This window comes from Cryptomeria japonica, chromosome 8, assembly GCF_030272615.1.
Source record: "Cryptomeria japonica chromosome 8, Sugi_1.0, whole genome shotgun sequence".
In the NCBI taxonomy this organism is placed as follows: Eukaryota; Viridiplantae; Streptophyta; class Pinopsida; order Cupressales; family Cupressaceae; genus Cryptomeria; species Cryptomeria japonica.
Genome location: NC_081412.1, coordinates 298,946,418 through 298,963,370, shown reverse-complemented (window position 1 = coordinate 298,963,370; position 16,953 = coordinate 298,946,418). Strand labels below are relative to the sequence as shown.

At 37.9% G+C, this 16,953-nt stretch overlaps 1 protein-coding gene across 1 annotated transcript in view; it reads right to left on the bottom strand.

Annotated features, from left to right (window-relative positions):
- The window catches only part of LOC131857641 (uncharacterized), a 37,859-nt gene extending 28,496 nt beyond the window's left edge, over positions 1-9,363 (bottom strand). Inside the window, exon 1 of the mRNA XM_059210336.1 lies at positions 9,304-9,363. Within this exon, the coding sequence (XP_059066319.1) occupies positions 9,304-9,363 (60 nt within the window). The remainder of the gene's footprint in view (positions 1-9,303) is intronic.
- Positions 9,364-16,953: the final 7,590 nt, after the last annotated feature.

Genomic DNA, 16,953 nt, shown 5'->3' with positions numbered 1-16,953 from the left:
ATTATGGTGAAAATTCTGCACCTATAGCTAGGATTGAAGTTGTAAGATTATTTCTTGCCTATGCTGCACATAAAAACTACAAGGTTTATCAGATGGGTGTTAAGTGCGCCTTTCTGAATGGGGATCTAGATGAGGAAGTTTATATTGAGCAACTTGATAGTTTTTCACTTTCAGATGATAAAAACATGGTTTGCAAGTTAAGGAAATCCTTGTATAAATTCCACAATTATTAATCAAGAAGACCAACAGAAACTGATGAAGAAATCAGCTTCTCCTGTGGAACTGCCTTTGTGAACATATCGGCAGGATTCTCACTTGTGTGAATCTTCTCAAGCCGTAACTGACCCTCCTCCAAAATAGTCTGGATGAAGTGGTAGCTGAGCTGAATGTGCTTTGTCCTTGAATGAAAAGCAGAGTTCTTCGCAAGATGAATGGCACTCTGGCTATCAGTATACAATGGGCTATCCTCTTGTGTCTGACCCAATTCCTTCAGAAAACATTGCAACCAAATCATCTCTTTGTTGGCTTCTGTAGCAGCAACATACTCAGCTTCAGTGGTTGAAAGTGCAACAACCTTTTGCAGCTTAGAAATCCAACTGACTGCAGTTCCCCCTATAGTAAAAACATACCCTGTAGTACTCCTCTGTGAATCAATATCACCTGCCAGATCAGAGTCAACAAATCCACTTAGAGTAGCATTAGATCCTTTGAAACATAATGCCTTCGTAGTAGTTCCTTTCAAATACCGAAGAATCCATTTCACAGCATTCCAATGTTCCATACCCGGATTACTCATAAACCTGCTCACAACTCCCACTGCATGTGCAATATATGGCCTTGTGCATACCATTGCATACATCAGACTGCCAACAGCTGATGAATACAGGATGTTAGACATTTTATTAACCTCTTCCTGTGCCTTTGGACACATCTCCTTAGTCAATTTGAAATGACTAGCCAAAGGTGTACTAACTGCTTTTGCATCCTGCATGTTAAATCTTTTCAACACCTTCTTTATATACTCACTTTGGGACAAATTCAAGGTTCTATTTTTCCTGTCCCGTGTAATCCTCATACCGAGAATTTGCTTAGCTGCACCCAAATCCTTCATAGCAAATGACCTGGCTAATTTTTGTTTAAGATCATTTATATGTTGCATGTTAGACCCAGCAACAAGCATGTCATCAACATAAAGCAACAGGATAATATAACTGCCATTATCAAATCTCTTAAAATATACACAATGATCAGAATGACATCTATGATAACCGTGTTCAGCCATGAAACTATCAAATTTTAAATACCATTGTCGGGGTGCTTGCTTTAGGCCATACAGACTTTTCTTCAACCTGCACACCAAGTTCTCCTTACCTTTGACCTCATATCCCTGTGGTTACAACATGTAAATTTCCTCCTCCAAATCTCCATGGAGAAAGGCTATTTTGACATCTAATTGTTCAAGATGTAAATCATCTGCAGCCACAAGACTAAGTACAGTTCTAATTGAAGTCATTTTTACAACTGGAGAAAATATTTCATCATAATCTATACCCTTTTTCTGTGCAAAACCTTTTACCACAAGTCTGGCCTTATATCTTTTCTGACCTCCTTCCTCCTCCTTCAGCCGATAAACCCATTTGTTAGGCAAGGCTCTTTTTTCTGCAGGTAAAGGGACTAAGTCCCAAGTCTTATTTTTCATCAAGGAGTCCATCTCCTCTTTCATGCCTAGTTGCCACTGTTGTTTGGCATCCACCTGCATTGCTTCTTCATATTCTTCTGGTTCACCAGAATCTGTTAATAAAATAGAATACAAAGAAGGAGAAAATCTTTCAGGGGGTCTACTTGTCCTCGTAGAACGTCTAACACTTGCAGGAGTTTGTGGGACAATCTGTTGTTGCTGAGCATCAGGTACCTGTGGCATTTCATTTTCAGGAATCTCATCCAACACCACATATTCTTGTTTGTCCTGTTCATGCTTCTTTTCCTGCATCTGTTCTTTATACATAACCTTCTCATTGAATATAACATCTCTACTTCTAATTATTTTCTTATTTTCAAAATCCCATAACCGATAGCCATATTCATCTATCCCATATCCAATGAAGGTACATTTCTGAGATTTAGCATCAAGCTTGGTTCTGTTTTCTTTATCAACATGGACAAAAGCTTCGCAACCAAAAGTTTTTAGAAAAGAATAATTTACCTTTTTACCAGTCCATGCCTCCTCTGGAATACCACCATCCAAAGGGGTTGAAGGTCCTCTATTTATCAAATAGACAGCAGTATGTACAACATCTGCCCAAAAATGTAAGGGCAATCCAGCAAGCAATCTCATGCTCCTCGCACGTTCCATGATGGTCCTATTCATTCTCTCTGACACACCATTTTCCTGTGGAGTTCCTGGAACTGTCTTCTGCTTTCGAATCCCATTTAAGGAACAGTAATCTTCAAATGCTTTGCTGCAATACTCACCTCCATTATCCGATCTGAGACACTTCAACATTTTTCCTGTCTCATTCTCAACCAGAGCTTTCCATTTCTTCAAAGTTTCAAAAACATCTGATTTTTGTTTTAGGAAATATACCCATGTTTTTCTAGTTGAGTCATCAATAAAAATAACATAATAACAAGAGCCACCAAGAGATGATACCTGAGCCGGTCCCCATACATCTGAATGTACAAGCTCTAACTTCTCACTCTTCTTCTCTTTCCCAACCTTGAGAAATCTGACTCTTTTTTGTTTACCATAAACACAGTTTTCACAAAACTCTAAATCAATCTTCTTTAGTCCTGGCAATAGATTTTTGGAGTGAAGGATTTTCATCCCTTTCTCACTCATGTGCCCAAGCCTATGGTGCCACATTATCGAATCTGTTCTTGCAACATTTATTGTTGTTGTCCCTGCAGTAACTTTATTTGTAGCAGCTAAGGTAGAGTAAGTGTTACCAGTACACAGATATAATGTGCCTACCTTCGCACCTTTAGCTACTACTAACGATCCTTTAGTGACCTTCCACATACTGTCTGAGAAGGTAACTATGCAACCTTCACTACCTAGTTGCCCTGCAGAAATTAAATTTCTTCTTAAATTAGGAACATGTCTTACCTCCTGCAGAAACCAGTCATTACCATTCTGCAACTTGATCTTTATCTTTCCTTTTCCAACAATTTGACAGGGCTCATCATCACCCAAATATACCTGTCCAAAATCACCTTGAACATAATCTAGAAAATATTTTCTATGGGGTGTAGCATGAAATGAAGCCCCAGAATCTATTACCCAGGAATCATTAACATTATCCAAACATAAGATTAAAGCATCTTGTAGAGTATTACTTGCAATATTAGCTTCCTTACTGTCATTTTCATTTTTGTCTCCTTCTTTGTTTTTCCGAGACCAACAGTCTTTCTTTAGATGACCAGGCTTTCCGCAGTACCAGCAATCTTTCTTTCCTCTAGATTGAGAGCGTCCTTTCTTTGACTTCCCTCGTGACTTCTCATTCCCAGGGCCTTTTCCTCTTTCCTTTGATCTTCCTCTGTTCTCCACATTCAAAACACTACCCGATGATGTTGGAGTCTCACCTGTGCTTTTCCTTCGCATTTCCTCGCTTAGGATAACACCAACAATATCATCAAATACCAAAGTATTTTTACCAGAGACAGAGTTACTTACAGCCATAACCAAGCTATTCCAGCTTTCTGGCAAAGAACATAAAATCAAGAGAGCCCTAACCTCTTCTGCAAAGGTAATTTTTACCGAAGACAATTGACTGGTAATTGTATTAAATTCATTTAAGTGCTCCGCTACAGATCCTCCCTCACTCATTTTCAAATTAAACAAACGCTTCATAAGAAATACCTTATTCGAAGCCGAGGGTTTCTCATACAGCTTAGCCAATGTTGCCATCAAATCTACAGTCGTTTTTGCTTCTGTTATATTGAATGCTACAGACGCCGCAAGGCCAATCGAATGGATCCCAGTGCCTTTCTATCTAAAATGTCCCACTCTTCATCTGATATTGTGGTCGGTTTCTTTGCCTTTCCTTCCAATGGCCGCCACAAATCCTTTTGATACAGGTAATCCTCCATCTGCATTTTCCATAACTGATAATTCTGGCCGTTAAACTTTTCGACCTTGAATTTGGAATCCTCCATTGCTCCCACTCAAATCTGAAAGTCCTGCCAATTTACAGAAAACCTCGTTCTGATACCAATTGTTAGGGTTTCAAGCAGATCCGAAGCAAATATGAACTAACAATTATATGCAGATTTAAATACAAAAGATAAAGAAATAAAACAGGACATAGATAACACAGAGATTTAACGTGGTTCACCCAGAATGGGTTACGTCCACCATACACAGCCGTCCAATCTTTCTTATTATCCAGCAAAAAATAGTACATCAACCTTACAATGCCTTAAGCATCCCAGCCACTTATAACATGCGTTTTTAGGGCAACAAACAAAGTCGGCCTTTTTAGGGTTTTATTACAATGTTGGTTTTCATCAACAAAAAAATGGCAAAAAAAATTTTCTCGGGGGCTGCCGCCCCCGAACTCCCGCTTTCTCGAGGGCTACCGCCCCCGAACCCCTGCCCGGGGCCCGACTCGGCCCCGGACCCCGGCGAGGATACGTGCTGAGTGTATAGTACTTTGCTGATCAGTCGCCACATTTCAACATCTGAGACACTTAAACTTTTTTCTTGTCTCATTCTCAACCAAAGCTTTCCATTTCTTAAAAGTTTCAAAAACATCTTATTTTTGTTTTAGGAAATATACCCATGTTTTTCTGGTTGAGTCATCAATAAAAATAATATAATAACAAGAGCCACCAAGAGATGATACCTGAGCCGGTCCCCATACATCTGAATGTACAAGCTCTAACTTCTCACTCTTCTTCTCTTTCCCAACCTTGAGAAATCTGACTCTTTTCTATTTACCATAAACACAGTTTTCACAAAACTCTAAATCAATCTTCTTTAGTCCTGGCAATAGATTTTTGGAGTGAAGGATTTTCATCCCTTTCTCACTCATGTGCCCAAGCCTATGGTGCCACATTATCGAATCTGTTCTTGCAACATTTATTGTTGTTGTCCCTGTAGTAACTTTATCTGTAGCAGCTAAGGTAGAGTAAGTGTTACCAGTACACAAATATAATGTGCCTACCTTCGCACCTTTAGCTACTACTAATGATCCTTTAGTGACCTTCCACATACTGTCTGAGAAGGTAACTATGCAACCTTCACTACCTAGTTGCCCTGCAGAAATTAAATTTCTTCTTAAATTAGGAACATGTCTTACCTCCTACAGAAACCATTCATTACCATTCTGCAACTTGATCTTTATCTTTCCTTTTCCAACAATTTGACAGGGCTCATCATCACCCAAATATACCTGTCCAAAATCACCTTGAACATAATCTAGAAAATATTTTCTATGGGGTGTAGCATGAAATGAAGCCCCAGAATCTATTACCCAGGAATCATTAACATTATCCAAACATAAGATTAAAGCATCTTGTAGAGTATTACTTGCAATATTAGCTTCCTTACTGTCATTTTCATTTTTGTCTCCTTCTTTGTTTTTCCGAGACCAACAGTCTTTCTTTAGATGACCAGGCTTTCCGCAGTACCAGCAATCTTTCTTTCCTCTAGATTGAGAGCGTCCTTTCTTTGACTTCCCTCGTGACTTCTCATTCCCAGGGCCTTTTCCTCTTTCCTTTGATCTTCCTCTGTTCTCCACATTCAAAACACTACCCGATGATGTTGGAGTCTCACCTGTGCTTTTCCTTCGCATTTCCTCGCTTAGGATAACACCAACAATATCATCAAATACCAAAGTATTTTTACCAGAGACAGAGTTACTTACAGCCATAACCAAGCTATTCCAGCTTTCTGGCAAAGAACATAAAATCAAGAGAGCCCTAACCTCTTCTGCAAAGGTAATTTTTACCGAAGACAATTGACTGGTAATTGTATTAAATTCATTTAAGTGCTCCGCTACAGATCCTCCCTCACTCATTTTCAAATTAAACAAATGCTTCATAAGAAATACCTTATTCAAAGCCAAGGGTTTCTCATACAACTTAGCCAATGTTGCCATCAAATCTACAGTCATTTTTGTTTCTGTTATATTGAATGCTAAAGACGACGCAAGGCACACTCGAATGGATCCTGGTGCCTTTCTATATAAAATGTCCCACTCTTCATCTGATATTGTGGTTGGTTTCTTTTCCTTTCCTTCCAATGGCCGCCACAAATCCTTTTGATACAGGTAATCCTCCATCTGCATTTTCCATAACTGATAATTCTGGCCGTTAAACTTTTCGACCTTGAATATGGAATCCTCCATTGCTTCCACTCAAATCTGAAAGTCTTGCCAATTTACAAAAAACCTCGCTCTGATACGAATTGTTAGGGTTTCAAGTAGATCCGAAGCAAATATGAACTAACAATTATATGCAGATTTAAATACAAAAGATAAAGAAATAAAACAGGACACAGATAACACAGAGATTTAACGTGGTTCACCCAAAAAGGGTTACGTCCACCATACACAGTCGTCCAATCTTTCTTATTATCCAGCAAAAATAGTACATCAACCTTACAATGCCTTAAGCATCCCAGCCGCTTATAACATGCATTTTTAGGGCAAAAACAAAGTCGGCCTTTTTAGGGTTTTATTACAATGTCAATTTTCATCAACGAAAAAAAATGGCAAAAAAAATTTTCTCGGCGGCTGCCGCCCCCGAACCCCTGCCCGGGGCCCAACCCGACCCCGGACCCCGGCGAGGATACGTACTGAGTGTATAGTACTTTGCTGATCAGTCGCCACATTTGAACATCTTCCCCTCTAGCAGAAAATTGATTGATGCTATTTGGCATCAGTCCGATATGCATTATCAAAGATATTATTCATTCTAGATTGATGTGGAGATGGTACTGCTTAGGGGGAGTAGTTAACCTTGTGATTCAGTGGTTTATGATTTTTTCTTTGATATTTATGTCAAATTTCTGGCATTGGTGTCAAAGGGGGAGAGATATTCATGTGAAAAAGTTAAGGGATATATACATCAGGGGGAGTATGTTTCAGAACTTCATTGCTATATCTTTGTGTGGGAGATTTGTTTGGCATTTCTTGGCACTTGGATGTCATCAATGCCAAAGGGGGAGATTGTTGGCCATTTGGAGGAATTGATTATGTGTTGCATTGATGTTTTGTCATTGATGTCAACACTAGCTATTTTGGCTGCTTTATCGGTATCCTTCTAGTCCCAATAAGATGTTTGGTTTCTGGTTGGATTAGATCATGATGATCCAGTATGCTCCGGTATGTTTTGGATTATGGAATTGGCTTATACATGCTACTCAAATTCATGTTCAGTTAGTTGGTTTTGATTTGGTGATCTGATGCTATCATGTATGTTGGGAAGCTTGGTTTGTTGATCCAGTGAGGGTTTCACCAACAGAGCTTTGTTGAAGATCTTTGATGTTATGCATAAGTGGTGTTGGTGCGGCTTCTAGTGGAGATTCATGATGCTGATGGTGATCATATTCGAGACTTGGTGGATTGGGACATTGCTTTAGCATGTGTGGACCTAAATTGGGTTTAGTATTATCTAAGTTATGGACCGACTTAATATAATGTGTTGATTGGACTTCTCGATGTGTTTCTGAGATGTCTTATGGGTTGGATATTATTTGTTTGGTCTCAGGCCTTTGTAATTATGCAATTGCTTTATTGTCTGGTGGCCGACCTTATTGTTTGTGGTCGAGGGTTTGTATATATGATGTAAGATCTCATTTCAGAATATATATATGTAAGGGATAAGGATGTATAGGAGCAAATAATGTAATAATCATTCATGCAGAGGATTTGGTCGACCATTGGTGATCGAGTTGGGTTTATGTAAGAGGATTTAGTCCTCTGGTATTGAGCTTAACCAGAACTGTATTTAGGCATAGGAGATGCTATCATTGCAGTTCATTCACTCTTCCGAATTGTAGTCTGGATTTTTATGTTGTCAGTGAGACTTCTTTTGTAATGAGTAGTTTCTCTAGGCTGTTGGCCTTCCTGCAAGTGTGGGCCCCTCATTTGTAATCACATACTTACTATAGAAGTATTACATGACTATGGGTAAGCTTCCCACCGTGGTATTTCCCTTTACTGGGTTTTCCACATACAAATCTTGGTGTCATGTGGATGGTATTTATTCTTTAATTGTTGCTTATGCTTAATTGGTTTATCTGCTATTTTGGTAATTGGTTTATGCATTCTGGTATTGATCTTTTGGGTTCTGGTATTGAAGTTTTAATTGTTTAAGGTTCCAGTAATATAGTGACAACTGATTCACCCCCCCTCTCAGTTTTCTTCCAGTTAATTGAACTATCTAACAATGTTAACATCCCATATCCATGAATCCAAGCACAACAAGAGTGGTTAGCCAGGCATGGTCATCATTTTGACCAATTCTTTCTTTGTCCATACCCATGTGATGATCTTGTCTTCCCCACAAGGTCTTGTTTCTTTTCAAAATTATTCAAACTCAACCTCCAATCGTGGCAAACCAACTATATCAATAGGTTTTTCTTATAAAATTATGGTTCTCGGGTCTGAGAATGCTCTCAAAATATGTCCTGGCAATGCCTACTTTGTATAGTAGATGAACAAATCCCATCATGGGTTTTTACCAAAATATACATCCAACCTAATTGTAAGCCAAGAACCCCTTCTCATCTATATAGTCAAGTAATTATTTGGAAATAACACGGTCTAGCTACACCCCTACATCTAGAAGACCCAGAAAGTTTCAACCATGAATCCATACCAGAATAGGTGTTCAATACACAAAAAAATCAAACAATTGCTGAAATTTTGAGTTTCGTAAAAGGGAACCACAATCCTACTGTTCAAGCTTTGTCGACTTGTTGCACCTTGTTGTCATTCAATCTGTAATTGCACATTCATTCCATCTCAAGCATCATTGTTGGCACTGATCAACACTCATTGATGTACATAATGACATGGTTAGTTGGTTCGATTTCAGAGTATTCAGATTCAAAAGAGTATAGATGATATTAATCTTTATAAAAGATTGAATGACTAACATAAACTTATTCATATCAGTCATGGTGGCCTATATTTATTAAACGTTATTTCCATGGCTAACATTCATGTTCATGTTGTTATGTGCAGACAAGATGCCTCCTCGTGCTTCAAAGAGATCAACATGCACAAGGGTGCGTTAACAAAAAAGGGGTGTCACTTTCAATGTTGAAGCAAAATCCCCCTCTCCTGTTCAGACCCAAGCAGACCCTATACCTCCAGCAGCAGATGACCCAAATGATCGTCCTATCCCGACCATGGTGGACAAACCTAGTCCACCTTAAACTTCAATAAAAGTAACAATGCAACAGAAGCTATGGTCGGCAATATACATGGAAGGTGCACTCCAAGATGTTGAGGACAATGACATGTCTATACGGGGTGCATCAAGGAAGTGGGGCATCCCAACTGCAACACTGTCAAAATGGTTGGGTGGTCTAACCACCACATCCAAGAAAGGTCCACCAACCATCCTCACGTATCAAGAAGAAGAGGAGACTGTGCAGTGGTGCCAAGAGATGCTTGGTTGTGGTCATGGCCTTGAAATCATAAAATTGAAGGTAGTTGTCTCATAGAATTGTGAGGGTAGACCGACCCTTTTCAAGGATGAAATGCCTTGCAACTCATGGTGGTCTAGATTCAAGGACAAAATTCGTGAACTCAACTTGCGGACAACCAAAGGTGTCGACAAAGATCGGGCATTGTGTCTTAGACCAACAGTTGTTTTTGCTTTTTATGAGACATTGTTAAAAGCATATGTTGCTAATCCATATGGTCCTTTGCACATTTGGAATTGTGATGAAACAAGAGTTATGGTCGACACAAATGGGGCAATGAGGGTGCTTGCAGGGAAAGGAAGTCGACATGTGTCTTATATACTTATGAAGAGTTGTGAGTGCATCATAATTCTTTATTGTGTTAATGCTTCCAAACAAAGCATTCCAGGGTTCTACCTGTTCAAAGGAAAGAGGCAGTTACAAAATTACATAGTTAAATATGAACTTGGTGCTTGCATGGCAGCGCAACAACATGTGTGGATGATCAAGGAACTATTCATAAATTGGTTGCACCACTTCAAGTGCTCATTCCCTGGGGGTGTGTTACCAACGAACATGTTCTTGTTGATATTTGATGGCCACAACAACTATGTTGCATTGCCAACCATCTAGGAGGCAAGGATGTTGGGCATAGACGTTGACATTGCTAGCTCACACATCTCACAAATTGAAGCCACTCGATGTGAGTGTATTCTCTCCATTAAAAACATACTTCAAATCAGAAAGAGCGGCATGGATAGCAAGGTTCCCCAATCTAGAAATAAGGAGGGTTGAACTGGCACAATTGAACAACAAGTCTTTGGCCAAGGAATTGACTATTTCAAACATTGTTGCGGGATTCAAAAGGATGGGTATATGGCCCCTCAATCCCGATGCCCTCACCAAAGACATGCACCCCAAAACCACATTCCACATTAATGTTGGGGAAGATGCATCTGCAGTGAAAAACATGCTCAGCCTTTCGGGAGTCCATGTCTCCCCAGAAGTGGTTGCGCTAAACATTGTAGCCATCTGTCAAATGGATTCAAATGCACAAGTTGAAATGGAATAGACATCCACCAACATTGATGAAGCTGCAGTTGACACTTTGGAAGAGAGTCTTGGCCTTCCATACGAGCGAATTGCACCATCCTGGGTGGTGGAAGGGGCGACAAATCTCGGTGTTGAGGTGGAAGGTGAAGACGAATGGGAGACATCTAGCTTGCCTTCATCACCAGAAGGTGTCATTCCAGAAATGGTACATTACTATGCATATTTTGGTGACTCTGACAACGGAAACGATGCAGGTTTGATGAAAGAAGCAACACAAGATTGTAATGTGGAAGAGGAGAGCCTGATGTCACAAGTAAGTGAGACGCCTCAATCACAACAAAAGAATACACTTCCAGGATTCTTAAAGCTGCCCGTTCACATTGTGAACCAGAGAATTTGCAGGGGGGCTTCAACTGGCATCCGTTTGGCGCGTGAAGGGTAGTTGATAACTTCTGATGGGTTCATCGAGGGTGTCGAGTTTGTAGAGACGAGGAGTAGAGAAATAGAGGAAGGGAAACAAAGAAAGAGAGAACAGATAAAAGAAAACAAGGAAACAAGTTTGTTGGCCAAAGAAACTAATGCACGGTTGAGAAAGGAGAAAGCGATCTTGCAGTAGGAAAAGGAAAGGTTGAAGGAATTAGAGAAGAAGGAAAAGGTTGAAAAAATGCAGCGAGATAATGCAAGGAAGGAACACGAGGCTAAGGAAAGGGCAATCTCAGAGAAGGTCCATGAGTTGGCAAGAAAGAAGTTGTTGAATAGTGAGTCCAGTCCATCCATGCTTTTGCCTGACCGACACCCTGTTATGCAGGATCTAATTAACACAATGTTGCCCAACTTTCAAACAGGCATGAATTATTCACCTACTTCCCCATCGTCTACTTTTCCTGGTGCTTTGAAATATATTGTAGGGGTGCCACCATATGGTGTCAGCCCTAAATATTGCAGCCCAATGCCACTTGAATTGAGTACCAGTGAGTCAATTGATATTGTCGAGAACATGACACTCGTTGCAGCACCAAGGCCATCAGGCTCAGGGCCAAGAATTTTTTTGCCTCGTTTTATCAATTGAAGTTTAAGAAAAAAATTTGGATAATAGTTAATTTTCAATTTTGATTGATACTTACACACAATATGTGGAAATTGATGTAATAGAGACATTGGTAGGCATATTGATTGGTGACATACAAGTAATGGGATGATTGACTTTTTTTGCCAATTTGAATACTTTATTATGTGTCAATGGTTTCAATTGTTTGAGGGTTTCAAAGTTTTAGTGGTTTCAATGAATGATTAAAATGCTTTTAATGGTTACATGTACATTCAATGCTTAATTGGTTTGCATACATCAAGCACTCCAATGTTTGAATGTCTCAAATGATTTCATATGTTACATTTATATTCAATGCTTGAATGGTTTGCAGAGTCCAATGGTTTCGGGTTGGAAAGGGAAGTTTGATATGTAATTGTTGACATATTGGCCCAATCATCACATTACATGTGAATGGAGATCAAAGCACACAATGACCTTGTTGTAGCCAGGTCAACGAAGTACTTGGGCAAAGGTCAAAGTTGGTCTCTTAGTCCACGTGGCATGGCACGTTGTCCCCAAAGTTAGGGTGCGCATGTACTAGATCCTCACACCAATGTATATACATGTTCATGCACATATGTATATACATGTATATGCATATTTGTATATACATGTATATGCACATTCGTATATACATGTACATGCACATATGCATATACATGTACATACATACATAAATGTACATGTCCATATAGTGAATGTCTTTAAATTTGAGTTGTAAGTCATGTAGATTCATACATGTACATAGACATGTGTATACACATGTGTAAATACATAGACATGTGCATAGACATGTGTAAATACATACACATGTGCATACACATTTTCACATACATGCCATTGTTCATGTCTAAGGGTTTGAGGGTTTCTAATTTATTGTTTATGCATTATTTGAAAGAAACAATACTAGTTACAAATGAAGCATGACAAGTATTAAATATTTCATTTGTGAACATTCAAAATTTAATTTAAAGCATTGGGGACATCAAAACATTAAAACTATTGAAACTATTGAAACATGACAACATTGAAAGTATTGAAACATGACAACCATTAATGAGTTCATTGAAAGAAAAACAGTAAAAGTATCTTCAAAACTAACTCGCAATCAACCAAATAAACTTTATTTAATTGAGTGTAAACCCTCAAACATGTTACCATTCAAGCATTGAATATACATTTAAGCATTGAAGCAATGAATTGGAATTTGTTAAAAATTGAGACAATGAAACCATTGAAACAGTGAAACCCTTCGAACCATTGAAAGCATTCAAACCCTCAAACCCACAAACCCTGAAACTCACAAAGACTCAAACATTCGAATATTCAAATATTCACATGAACCATTGAAATTGAGAAACCGAGAAACCCTAAAAAATTCCAACATTCAAGAAATTCAAACATTTGCACCATTGAAACATTCAAAAAATTCAATTATTTGCACCATTGAATAATTTAAAGCATTGGGGACATCAAAACATTGAAACTATTCAAACATAACAACTATTGAAACTATTGAAACATGACAAGTATTGAAACTATTGAAACTTGACAACATTGAAACTATTGAAACATGACAACCATTAATGAGTTCATTGAAAGAAGAACAATAAAAGTAAATTGAAACCCTTGAACATTCAATCAATGAAACCCTTCCAACCAAAAAACCATTGAACTCTGCAAAGCATTGTAATAATGCAAACCCTCGAACCCTCAAATAAAATCCAATTCGACATCAATTAGAAGCCATCAATACAAACACCGATGCAAGAAATGTAAATTCATCTTGTTGCAATAGTGAGCAATAGAAAGAACAACGGAGCTTGAACAGAGGATTATGATTCCCTTTTGGCATGCAATTGTGTTCAAGAACACATCGTGTTGTGCTCAGAAACACAAAGACTTGTGGAAAGACAGAGAATGAGATAACAAATACTGAAATAGAAAAGGGAAGTAGCCTTCAAACAAAAAACTGGAATCGACATGCCTTAGTGAGGATATTTTCTCACTTGGGTCAAAGGGGGAGCCATCGTTGGTCTGCCGCAGCCACCGCAACGTGTCCTCATCACAACCAAACCTTGCAAAAACAAAAGGAAACGCCAAACAGTCGAAGGAGGGAAAAAAAATCGAGCAAAGTCTAGAATTCGAAGGAGAAAAACAAATCGTTTACCCAGCCGAAAGTGTGCACGTTTTGGGTCCTTGCTGATTTGGTTGCATGCCATGACGAACATGAGGTGAGGTGATGGAAACCATTCAATAGAGAAAGCACGCAAAATGGATGACCTTTCGCAACAGCGAAATGCAAGGAGACGAACGCCATGAATGCCTCTCTACTTGAAAAACGTGATGGCGCAGCTGGACGTAGGGTGAGTGGACGCAGAGTTAATGCGACAGGTTGGAAAGTTTGAAAGTGGCGGTGATGTTTTTGGAGGTAAAGATCAGTGAAATGGGTTTTTGTCTACAAATTTGCCATGTGTAAACCACGTTCGAGACTAGCGGAAGATGTGGACAACTAATGGGGTGGGCCTACCAACGTTTTGGTCGGGGGTACAAAATGACACTATTTCGCCATCTCAAACCAATGCGCACTGGACACATGGAAAAACAAATGACTAGCCTTCCACCTCATAGGTTGCCAATTCATCGGTTGAGCTGGGTGAGGGCCAAAGTTGGTCTCGTGGGACCCTCGAAGTTAGGGTGCACACGTACTGGCACCTCTCCCCTAGTGAATAGTAAATGAGAAGCATAAATGAAGTAATTAAAAATAATCTCATCAATCGTATATGGTTTAAACATAATTTCTAAAAACCTAGGATTAAAAGGAAATTTGCGGTTAAACTATTGAGGCAAATAAGAAAAATACATCTGGAAAATAAAATGTGTCAGTCAAATTAACACATGGACAAGAGAAGAGAAAGGTTTAACTTGTGCAGAAGCAAATACATGCAGGGTACCAAGTGGAACACTATTTCTTGAGAAGCACACAGCTAGAGAAACATGTCCAATGGTGAATCAAAATTGACAACAAATCCTAAACTTAGCCATAGTCAGAAAGGAACAAGTCTTTTGCTAGTGATTATATAGAAATGAGATCATTCAAAACAATAATAACTCTGGTCACATTTTTAGCCTAAGGACTCATCCCCGCGATGATACCATGAAGCTCCTCGACGTTTGCAACACTCTGTGCGACTAAAGCAGAGACATCAAGAAGTACTAGGATGAGCTTCAGAAGTAGCTGACATTATTGCTCGTTGAGCAGAGTTGCCACTAGGGAGGGTAGTTGTTGTGGTTGCATATGGAGGAGAGTTTTGTTTGCAGATGAAAAAGAAAATAATTTCATGGTATCCAAGATATTTCATAGTTTCGAGATCTGGTTGCAATTTAATTTAATTTTTTTGTAAATAAAACTAATATACCTATCTTTAGAGAAATATAGGTAAAGTACATCGAAAAAATATCATATTTGTTTATTATTCCACTTAAAAATAAATATATTATTATATTATAATTAATATTAATTTATTATTATATTATGATATTGTAATCAATATTATATTATTATTAAGATATTACTATATTTTAATATTTAAATATTTCTATTAAACTCTTCACCAAAGCAAAAAAAATCTATTAAGACTAATTATTATTATTATTATTGTATTATCATATCTTTATATTATTATTATAATATTATTTTGACGAAATTAACTATTAGTATGATGGAGATAAATAGAATTGATTAATAGTTAAACTCAGAGTGAGTGGTAATTGAGAGGAGAAAATAAATAAAGTATTTTTTTTGGTTTTTCGTGGATTTATTTTATTTTAGGTTATTTAAAGTTATTTAAATTATTTTTATTTAAGTAATCGTAATTATGACGGGTGTCATACAATATGACGGGTGTCAATTTTAATCATAGGGGGTTTTTAATCTCGCATATCTATCAATCCTTTATATGAGTATTAATACACTTTTCAGTGTAATTAACGACATGTTCCAATGAAAATTGGAATAAATAGTTTTATATGAATTATTAAATTTCTTTAAAATGAAAAAATTTAGCAAAAAATGAAAAGCTGAAAAATAAATGATTCTCATCGGACAACTCAAAATAATCATCACATCTAACCGATGCATTAGTATCCTGTCAGCATGGCATGAACTAATAAGTTTTGAAATGATCTTTTTTCAACTAAACACAAAAAAAAATCAATTCTTAGGATTTTCAAGGGAAACACCAAGAATAAACTTACATATTATTACAAATGGCAACAAATGTGACTTGCAAATAGGCCAAAATGGCCAATAAACTCCGAGCACAAAACAATTATCGACCCAAATAACAAAATGGGTAGAGAGGCAAAGCCCATGTGCAAAAAATCACAATACAAGAAGCAATGTGTTTTCATTGCTCTAGTACCATGTTATAATTATCCAAGAATAGAAAATGTGTTTGGTAGCCTTCCACAAGTAAACAAAGATGAAGATGAGCATAATAGTATGTCTATCATACAATGAAGAGTGTCTAATATAATGATCAACCTTGCATATATAGGCAAGGATGACGAGGTGAGAAAGTATGAATGAAACTTCAATTACCCCTTCAAAGATGCAACACTCATGAGCTCACTTAATAAGTATGTAACCACATGATAAGTATGAATGCACTAGGTGTCTCATAAAGTGAGAACAAATGTCTCAACCACATGAGGTGAGACCAAATTTTAAAATAGCCTAAGTGTAAATAGGCCACTAACTTAAAAAGGTGATTAGATAGCTAGTTTGACAATGACTCTATTTACACTACGATTCCTTTCATCCAAACCCAAACCCTTAATCTTTTGTATTTAGTTCCTTCAAGTGCCAAATTTTCAACTCTCCCATTACAAGAGTACCATTTTCCTAGAAACCCCAAACTCTGATCCATAACACTTTTCATTATATTATATTTTGGTATTGTAATTTCAAACACATCCTTATTTACATGTCATTTGGGATGGATTGCTCGCTATCCTCAATCCCCAAACCCTAATTATTTCTTTTACATATCCTTTCAAATTTAGAGATGTGGTACTCTATATGTAGTGCCCCTCCCTGATTCATCTTGTATTTCTATACATCAGAGGATTATATTGATCTAGCTTAGTCTACCTTATGATGATTTGT